The sequence below is a fragment of the Impatiens glandulifera genome, chromosome 7, assembly GCF_907164915.1.
Source record: "Impatiens glandulifera chromosome 7, dImpGla2.1, whole genome shotgun sequence".
Taxonomy (NCBI): Eukaryota; Viridiplantae; Streptophyta; class Magnoliopsida; order Ericales; family Balsaminaceae; genus Impatiens; species Impatiens glandulifera.
The window spans coordinates 9,204,640-9,215,359 of record NC_061868.1 but is presented as its reverse complement, the minus strand read 5'-3'; the positions used below and the strand labels follow the sequence as shown (position 1 = coordinate 9,215,359).

General features: G+C 30.4%; 1 protein-coding gene across 1 annotated transcript; it reads left to right on the top strand.

Annotated features, from left to right (window-relative positions):
• The first annotated feature begins 788 nt into the window (after window positions 1-788).
• Window positions 789-8,696, top strand: LOC124944786 (plant intracellular Ras-group-related LRR protein 6). The gene is made up of 21 exons (XM_047485130.1): window positions 789-983; window positions 1,403-1,466; window positions 1,556-1,692; window positions 1,858-1,944; window positions 2,301-2,376; window positions 2,662-2,736; window positions 3,525-3,594; window positions 3,968-4,045; window positions 4,174-4,234; window positions 4,347-4,425; window positions 4,757-4,847; window positions 5,620-5,680; window positions 5,767-5,834; window positions 5,972-6,042; window positions 6,914-7,051; window positions 7,143-7,247; window positions 7,321-7,445; window positions 7,544-7,640; window positions 7,808-7,882; window positions 8,078-8,133; window positions 8,378-8,696. The coding sequence occupies exons 1-21, from the start codon at window positions 919-921 to the stop codon at window positions 8,448-8,450; spliced, it is 1,752 nt and encodes a 583-aa protein (XP_047341086.1). The 5' UTR covers window positions 789-918; the 3' UTR covers window positions 8,451-8,696.
• Window positions 8,697-10,720: the final 2,024 nt, after the last annotated feature.

Here is a 10,720-nt window from a genome sequence, read left to right as displayed (position 1 = left end):
TTTATTTAAGACAATTTTTTTATATGTTAAAATTATATACATGTTAAAATTTTTCCTTAAATTAATGGCTCAATTGTTATTTAAGACTCAAATTTGGATTATTTTTCGGATGAGGCTTAAATTTTAATTTGTGTTATACGAGACTCGAACTATCACAATTTTAGTCATTCAAAGTTTCTTCGATATTCTTATTTTAACTAATTATTTTTTTTCTTAATTAATTTATTATATTTGTAAAAAAATAACAATTCTTTTAAAATTATTTTTACATATTTTAAAACATTCTTATTCGAACAGTTTAAAACTTGTATATTCTAATACTCAATTTAAAATATAAATACGGCCAGATTATAGAGCATACACAATGTAATATCATTCCGAAGTTTATAAAAAATAATTACAAAATCTACTCTTTTCTGAAATTTCTTAAATATTTTTCAAAATGACACTATTTTTAATCGCAACAAATTATAGCGTATAAATCTCAAAAAAAGTACTTAATTAAGAAAAATTACTGTACAAAACATTTGTAAAAATCATTTCACTTACAAATGTAATAAACTAATTAAAAAATGAAAAAAATATACCTTAAAATAATATTATCAATTTAAATAAAACCTTAAAAAAATTAATAATTCAAACCTAATAAAAAAATCCAAAGTTAAATTTCATTTGGTAAAAACTATCAAATTCCAACCTCAATTTTCATTGAAATCATATTTTGTATTTGTTTTTTTAAAATCCGACAATACATATAAATAAGAAGCTGAAAAATAGGTCCCACTACAGAGAGGATCTATCTTCCGATGTCTACATTTTACCTCCTCTGAACTTTTGTCGCTGAAGAGATCTGCGACGGCGAACAACCATTGATCGCCGCGACGAGATTACAAGAGTAAGACCTTCCAGTTTCCGTCTATGGATCGTTTCTTGAAAGATGCAAGAGCTTCCGGTTCCCTCAACCTCTCCAACCGTTCACTAAGGTGATTCATCTCTCTTTACAGTTCATGATTCCTCAAGCTTTATCTCATTTTCTTCACTTGTAAACCTAATTAAGCGACTTCAGCTAATCGGATGGACTGTCTTAACGTGTATTGGTTGGTTCTATTGTCTAGACTGTAGTTTGTTTGTTTGTTTGTTCATATAATGTTAATGTCTAGACTGTTGATGTTCTTAAAGTCAGATGCATTTGTCTCTTGTATTCCATCTCTAGCTGCCTAAGAGATTTATAATACATTGTTCATCTGCAGAAGGAAATAATCTTCTGCTTTAAGTATTTACAGCTTATACTTACAACACTTAGTATGCCTAAGAGAAATCATTCGTTGTTAAAGATATGTTCCTAGATGAGAAATTTGTTAAATGTGTTTTTTATGTCTTAGTTGTTCTTATTTTGTATCAGTGAAGTGCCAAATGAAGTATACAAAAGCATGGATGCTATTGGAGGTAGTGAGAAATGGTGGGAGGTAATATTCACATTCCTTCATTTTTAACATCCTGAATGAGCAAAGATGAATTGACATAAGATGTTACTAAAGAAAGTTAATGTTTGTAGACCGTGGAGTTACAGAAGCTTATTTTAGCGCATAATAACATTGAATCGTTGAAGGAAGATCTCAGAAACTTGCCTTTATTGTCTGTACTGAATGTTAGCCACAACAAGCTATGCTTCCTTCCTGCTGCCATAGGCGAGTATGTATTGTTCATTTCTTTCTAGTAACGGTTTCTTTAGATTTATTTAATTTGTATTTGTTATTTTTTGAGGTCTTGTATCTTAATTGTCCCTCTTTTTGCTTTATCATTTTGTGCTTTGGAAATGGCATCGTCCAATTGATGATTTGTATCCTTGTTTCACAGGCTTCACATGCTAAAATCATTAGATGTTTCATTTAACATGATATCCAGCATACCTGAAGAAATTGGATCAGCAACTGCTTTGGTCAAGTAGGCTCTTTACCTTGACTTTTTCTTCATTTGTTAAGAGGTGTAGTTATTGGCAACTCCATGTGTGTATATTTTTTTTCCTGATTATTTGAGGTTGGACACATGATTCTCCAATTGCTTTACCGGGATAAGATTATATTTTCATTGTACAACGAACAATCAGATGATTCATTTTCTTAAAAATTTAATGATTTATCCATCTTCGTGTCCAATGCTGCTAGGATATTAGTTTCGAATAAAATATGGACAGTGAGTTCAGTATGTATGTGTCACGATAAAAAATATTAGTTACGCATCTATATAGGCAGATGCATATCATTTCTTGTTTGCATGAATCTTCTTTCTGTGGTTTGTAGGTTTGATTGCTCCAATAATCAACTAAAAGATCTTCCGGGCTCCATAGGATGTTGTTCAGATTTGTCAGAGTTCAAGGTAAGACTGCAATGGATCTTTACAAGGCTTATTTAAAACAAATACAAAGATTTTCTTATTGTTTTATTCACATTTCTCGAGGATATGTGATAAGCTACATCTGACTTGGCTTTTCCCTTTGAGCAAGTTAGAAAATGACATAAAGAACTTTGAAGATATAGTTCTCTCGTAATTTGTTTGGCTTAAAACATAATGGCACCAAATTTGTACCGAATATTATGTTTGTAGCTTCTTTGGTAATATTCTATCTTGCATGCCTAAGATTTTGGAAATGTTTATTCTCAGGCATCAAACAATTCCATTACAAGCTTGCCAGAAGATCTAGCGAAGTGTTCAAAACTAACAAAGTTGGATGTCGAGGTATCAAAGTTTGTGAATGATTAAGTGCTTATTTGAATTAAATTTATTGACAATATTTAAAATGACTTAGATTGAGCTCAAATTAAGCTGCAAAAAATATAAGCTAAAAATCCTGTTTAATTCGGTAAGCTATGTATACTTAATTGGGTAATATAGTAAGACTGTAAGAGCATACAAAAGGACAACTTTAACCCCTTAACTAATCAAATTACGTCTCTATAATAGTAAAATAGTCTTTAAGAACTCTTCCGACATTAGTTCCACATTTTATCGAATAAACTTAATATAAAGTACTTAAAATTCTAATATTTTAATTTGTTGTATTCATGATTTACTTTTCATACACTTAAAATTTAGTATTCCTTTCCAAAAAAAATTTAGTATTCTACATTCTAACACTTAATTTTGAGTTTTATTAAAAAACCTATAAACAAGGCCACTTGAAATAGAAGAGTCTTCGACGATAAAAACTATGGGTTCTATCGTCTCAAAGGATTCATCCCGCACTGGGTTCAATCCGGAATAGGGGGACTTGTACGAGATGAGAATTTTTTGATCTTATTGTCATTTAAACTTATTGTCATTTGCTTTTTGTTTCTTTCTTTGTTTCCCCCTTATATACCCCTTTCTTCTAACGTTTCCATGCAATTTGTGTTTATTTTTAATGAAAAGTTGATCCTTTTTTAAAATAAAAACTATAAACAAGGCCACACTGAATAAAAAAAGGAGGATCTATCTAGTTACGATGTAGTCTTTAAGATTATATTTCATCTCTCTTGTATATGCAGGGTAACAAACTGACAAATATATTTGAGAATTTATTTGGGTCATGTGTCTTGCTCAGAGAAGTTAACGCAGGTAAACATTTCTCCTCTTATAGCTTGACTATTTTAATTGAGAGATAATGTCTTCTTGAACACCACTGAGCCTATTTGGAAATTAGTATCTTCCCACAGTTACAATCTCATTGGACAATCGTCAAAGTTAAAATGGAAAGTGTTTTTGTGGGTATGGTATATGTTTTGTTTTTTGGATCATAATCTATATTATAGTATAATTCTTATCGCCTCATTTGGCATATAAATTATTTATTGATTATGATCCAAATTATATTGCAACATTTTGATTCGTTTATAGATTTTTTTTTTAGTTTCAGATCTCGAAGAACATGAAAAAAAGTTGGTAACAAAATGGTCCAATAACTTCTGAATTTATTTTACACATTTTGTAGCCAGAAACATATTGAATTGTATACCAGAAAGCATTGGCAACCTTTCACGCGCCATTCGTCTTGATCTTCATCAGAACAGTGAGCGATCATATTCTCATTTAACTCTTTTTTATTGCATTTGAATGTAGCTGTCCAACTTATTTACCTTCTTCAGTTCATCCTTTGTTCTATCATGCTGATATTTAATGATGTTTAGAAATTGACAGGAATATCCTTAATCCCACCATCGATAAAGGGATGTACATCTCTCATGGAGTTTTATATGGGGTCAGATTTCTTTCTCATTTTTCACTTTCCAAAGCTTATCAATGCATGATTGTTGAATACCTACACAGTCATAAGTTCTCTTCTAAGTAATGATTGTGTGTATATTGTGTAGGAACAATATATTGGCTTCTTTGCCAGCAGAGATAGGTGCACTTCCTCAGTTAGGGACATTTGATCTTCACTCAAATCAGGTGCTTAGAAGATAATAATGTTTTATTTCTAAATTAGTAGAATCGTTTCACAATGGTTACAAAGATGATTTTCTATATAATTGAAATAGATCAACCTAATTAAGTATTGAATGTTAATTATGTTATATACTGAATTGTAAGTGTTGAATGAGTTAGGTGTTTGGAAAACAAATGCTGAATAAACCAAATAAAAATATTTAAATTTTAAGTACTTGATATGTAAGTTGATTTCAAAAATTTGGAACTAATGCTAGAAAGTAATTAAAGACTATTTAGATTAAGAAATAAGTTGCGTTATGCATCTTTTCTTATTGTTTCCTATTGCATGCAGCTGAAAGAGTTTCCTGCTGAGGCATGCAAATTACCTCTTTCATTTCTTGATTTATCAAACAACTCATTGTCTGGATTGCCTCCTGAGATAGGTACATTTGTTTATTTATCATTTTTTATTGCTGGTATTAGGATTTTTTTCTTGCTAGGCTTAGTAATGCGGTCATGGTGATTTATAGTGCATTCTATCTGTTACAATTCTACTAAGCCACATGATACAAATTTCTGCCTTTTGCTTGAAACAACCGAAATGAAGAAGCACACAAATTGCAACTATTTATGAATAAAATCTTCAAGTTTATGGGAAAAGAAGATGGGGAACACTAATGTGTGAATCATGAGAAACTCTCTTTTTTCCTTTTTTGGAGAAAGGTCACTGTATTCAAAAGGACATTGAGTAAGCGCCACTTACATGAAAAAAAAAGAGAAAAACAACTACTACAACTTTTTTAATGAGATGCTGATTAGGCTAGTTCTGATACTTTTGTATTCAGCTGATAAAATTTATTATGTAAATTTGCTTTTGATAATAAGAACTTAGTCTGATCAGCATCTCATTAAAAATTCTGTAAATATTTTCACTGTTAATACAAGGATTTTTCCTTTATGCAAAAGAAAACATGAACAATTGAAAAAAAGACAAGGCCAAATGACTGCCTAGGATTATCTAGAACATCCCCCACTTTGTGAATAGGAGAGAGCCTTTGTGAGAAGAGTGAGGAACGAGCTTTTCAATCTTTCCTTATAATTGGTAGCTCTTCTATTCCGCACGTTCCATGTCAACACTCTCTTATGCATGTTTGTTAGTTGGATTCCTTCATATAAGCTATTTACTGATACTTAGTACATGTAAATACTCTTCAGGGACAATAACCACCTTGCGTAAACTTCTTCTAGCAGGCAATCCTATGAGAACTCTGCGTAGGTATGCTTTAGATGCTTCCAAGTTGAGGAATTTGTTTTTCTTGAATTGGTTTTAGGAGTTGCTTCAAGTGATATTTTTCATTGCAGCTCATTGGTCAATGGACCTACACCCGCTCTATTGAAGTTTTTGAGGAGTAGACTTGCTACAGATGAAGGTACTTTCTTTCTTTTTTCGGCATTTAAGATGTGGACTTGTAACTTTTTTCTCTTTCTTTGATAGTGAACTTGTACTTTTATAGCTCCTTTTACTCACCATGTTGATTTGAGAATTTATGTTGAATGCAATGTTTAGATTCGGGATCTGCTACTCCTAAAAAGGAGGATATAATTGGCATGGCTAAACGTCTGTCCCTTACTTCAAAGGTAAATGCAATAACCTAGGTACAATAAGAGCCTATTTGGAAACAATAGATGCTGTTAAAATTGAAAGTGATTTTTCTTCGTTTGGTATAAAATTATTTTTGGATCGATCATGAATATAGTGTGATTTTTATTGCTTCATTTGATATACAAATTATGTAATCCAATATAATTTTTTGCTTAATTTGGTATAGAGTTTTTTTCCTATTCATGATCAATTTCTTTTCTAAGTCATTGTGATTTCTGACAAAGGATCATGATAAGCATGATTTTTTTTTTTCTAACAAAATCGATACCTCCCGACCCTTCACAACATACCTTTCTCTTTATATATTGGATTTCATGTATACCTTCAATCTAGAAGATGTATTGAATTTTTTAATGTTAAAGTTTGTATTAATGAAGTTGTTGGAACAATAATAATACAAAAGCCTCCAAACCATGTACATAAAAGTTGTTAATTGAACAATTCAACCATAAAACCATTTTAATTTGGTGCAGATATATTTTATTATTTGTCTTTTTAGTCATGATAAAACTGAAAATTAAGTATTAGAATATTGAATTTTAAGTGTCGAACGAGTTAAGTTTGTTGAATAAACCAAATGAAAATATATAATTTGAAGTATTTATTATGTAAGTTGTTTATATAATATATGGAACTAATGTTTAGAAAGTACTAAATACTACATTTTTTACCCGTTAAAGTTGTCTTTCGGACGCTTTTGATTACCAAGTTAAGTCATTGATAGTTTACCGAATTAAGCCCTTTTTAGCTTAATTTCTTTAGTTTAATTTGAGTTTAATGTATATAATTAAAAAACAGGCATCAAATTAACTTAATTCAATAAGCTTCTATTCTGATGTACTGCAGGAGCTTTCGTTAACAGGACTTGGTTTGTCCTCTGTCCCACCAGAAGTGTGGGAATCAAGTGAAACTACTAAAGTTGATCTTTCTAAGAACTTAATAGAGGTCTTACCATCTGAGATTTCCTTGTGTACCTCTCTTGAGGTTTGACATCTTTCTTTTCCTCGGTTTCTATATGTTCACAAAAAAACTTTCATTCCTATCGATAAGCTCATATTATATTTATAATCTACAGACACTCATTCTATCTGGAAACAAGATTAAGGAATGGCCAGTCACTATTTTCAAGTCACTCCCTAAGATTTCATGCATCAAGCTGGACTCTAACCCACTTAGACAGGTTATTAAGCTTCAAAGGGCCAATATTTTTATTTGCATCTTCTTCCTTATTAAAGACTAATTATTGCTCACAGATTCCACCAGATGGATTCGAAGCTATCTCAAAGCTTCTGATTCTTGATTTAAGTTGCAATAATGATTGCTTACCAGATTCTCCCGCATTTCGTAGCTTAGTTAATTTGCAGGAGCTTCATCTGAGGTCTGTCAATAGAACCTAATTTTTTTTATCTAACCTTTCTTTTGAATTTGGTTATTTCATAGATCCTTTTTTCGTTTTCTTCTCATGTAAATTGACAGGCGGATGCAAATACACGAAATTCCATCAGATATATTAAGCTTACAACAACTTCGAGTTCTTGATTTGAGCCAAAATTCTCTTCGCTCAATTCCTGAGGTACTTGTTTTTTTTTGTAACTGCTGTAAAGTCTAAAAGACAAATTACACAAATATAACTATCCTCAATCGTACCATATTAATATTAAATATTGTTTTAGTATTATAATCTCGTAATACAATATTTGAATGCTTGTATTCCTTTAAAATACAATTATTGATTTGCAGGCTATCAAGAATATGACTTCTCTTTCTGAACTCAATGTTTCGGACAACTGTATCACCTCATTGCCGCCTGAATTGGTACTAAACAAAATCCTTTGTATCGTATCTATTTGGAAACTGGTATTTGTCATGATCACGATTCACGATTCCATTGAAATATTGGAAACTTGAAATTTGAAAATGATTTGTTTTCTCTAATAAGAACAGAGTTGATTTGACAATTAAAATTGTGGCTAGATTATGATTATAATTTTTTTGGACTGGTTTCTGCAGGGATTACTCGAATCCAGCTTGCAGGTGTTAAAACTTGATGGGAATCCTATAAGAAGGTTATCTTTCATATTCACTTTCTCTTTTATTGGCTCATTTGAAAACACTTTCTGAAGCTGAATTTGAGTATGAGTTTGCACTAGAAAATATCAATTTAAACAAAAAAAGTGTTTTTAAGAAAATTTATCAATATTTTCTCGTGTAAACCCCGACTAAGATCCAGATTCAGTACTAGAAAGCGTTCAAATGGGCTCTCAGAGAAGTAGTTTTATTAATTATTATTTGTGGTCGATGTTTTCACAGCATAAGGAGGGCAATTTTAGACCGAGGCTCTAAAGCTGTTCTAAAATATTTGAGAGACAAGATGGACAACTAGCATTTGCTTCACATATGGTTCATGTTTGATTGTATTTTTGTTTTTAACATTGTGTGAGATCTTCGAGATTTCGATTTTACAGGAATTGGGATTTGTTGTTGTGTGAATGTTTTTGTTATGGTTGTTTCCATTTGTTTTCTTTATTTAATTATACAAGTCTGTATTATTATTGAGCTCATTTGAAAATAATTTATAATGAGATGTGATAAATATATAACTTGTATTTATAGTCTTTTAGTTTTTGAATGTTAAGATGTAAATAATCATATTTTTAAAATGAAAAGGTATTGTCTAACAGTGGTTAAAATTTTGAATTGATTTGCAAATTAAATTTAGTTTAACTTTTAGACTTGATAATTTTTATGGTTTTAAATTTGATCTTAATATTATATATGTTTATAAATTGTTTTGATTTTAGGATTCTACACAATTTTATAAAGATAAAGGGGAATTACATGTATAAATAATAAAAATAAATTATTGCACATATTTGAAAATGGTTATGATTTTTTAATGGTAGAGTTTTTAATATTTTCTCTCAAACAAAATGGGGGGAGGAAAACTAATTTGATGCAAGGCCTTTGGAGTGAGGATGTCAACAAGTACTCAGTAGGCATGTATTGGATAAAAGAGTTTTGAATAACATTTACAAACGAAGTGAAAATCTATCATGAATATGAACAGTAAATGGACAGAGAGAAAAATAGCACAAATGCGGTCACACAATTGGGAAGTTGAGGTAGTATGATTCAAAGTTCATGTAACAAGGATTATGGCTAGATGAGTTCAATGGGGCATAGGCTAGAGCTCAGTACTATAGGTACTAGACCGAGCAACGACCTATTGTTTCTTTGAATTTCAGATAATATGGAGTAGCTAGTTGTAAAGTGATGATCGTTAGACAATCAACCTAGTCGGAGTCAGAAAAAAAGATAAATCGAGAGAAGGTGATGGATGAATGAGAAATATGACGAAGATAACGAAATATTCTTTTCAGTGTAGACCAATGAGTGGTGGTAAGAGACTGCATTAATTGGGATGCACCAATAAATGCTAGTTCAGGTCGAATATGCGTCAAATATTGGAGAGCACCTACAATGTTGCGATACAGAAATTACTAAGGGAGAGTGTTGTCATTATGTCGAGATAAAGATGACCCAAAAGAGATTGAAGTATGGAGAGGTTTTGAGTTACTCATATTGGCTTAGTGAAATATCATTGATATATTTTGATTAAGAGAAAAAAATACCGGAAGTGGATCAATAAACTTACACCCCGAGAAATAGTGTAGTGAATCTAAATCCTTGAGGGGAAAAATTGGTTAAGTTGAGAGATGGTGGATGATATGTGAAAAGAAATTGCTATTGAATATAATATCATGCACATATAAAAAAATAAAAATAATGATGTAATAATTTGTGGAGAATAGTAAATATGAATAAAGAGAAATTATTTTTGAACTCTTGAAATCAATGAAAAAATAGTGGATTTCAAGATAGTATATTTGAAATGAGAAACTTGCTTGAGTCTATAGAATGTCAAGATGAGTGAACCACAAACATTATTGAGACATAAAAGCTTTTTTTTGTGTAGAGTTGCATTTAAGAAGAAATGCTAAATAAAATTTAATATTCAAACAACTTAAGTCTCTTGGTTTTCATTTTATATATTTTAAGTAGATTAAAAATCTTTACATATGGTAATTCTTTATAACAAATTTACCTTTATATAAATTCATATTTTGTAAACTTCTCTGCATAACAACTTTTTTACTCAATCTTATATGTTATAATATTATCTTCTATAACTTTGTATTAAAGTCATTACTCGGTTTTAACGAACCTATGACTCGTCCTGGTATACCGACTCTAGTGTTACAAACCATTTCACGGCGAATCTTGACAATTTTAGCATCTCAACTCCCTATAATTGTACATAAAATATTAAAATGGGCGACGATAACCCTTTCCTCGTTCTAATATTGGGCGCGGTAGAAAATTTGGAAATAGTTAGAAGACATTTTTGTGATTAATAAGATAGTTAATATATTTCGTAACTGAAGATTTTTTGTTGAAACATTAAATTAACTAGGAAAATTTCCGTGTAATGCACACGGATAAAGATAAAAATAAAATAAATTAAAAAAATTATAATAATATTTATTCAATGTTTAAAATTATTAAAATAAAAATATAACGCTCTCATTTCACATTTTATTCACTTCGATAAAACAACTTATTTTCTCACATGTTTCCAACACATATTTTTTC

Coding starts and splice junctions, on each gene's coding strand:
- LOC124944786 (XM_047485130.1), top strand. CDS start 919: ATGGATCGTTTCTTGAAAGATGCAAGAGCTTCCGGTTCCCTCAACCTC. Junction 1,693..1,857: donor CTTCCTGCTGCCATAGGCGA/GTATGTATTGTT, acceptor CTTGTTTCACAG/GCTTCACATGCTAAAATCAT. Junction 7,446..7,543: donor TTGCAGGAGCTTCATCTGAG/GTCTGTCAATAG, acceptor GTAAATTGACAG/GCGGATGCAAATACACGAAA.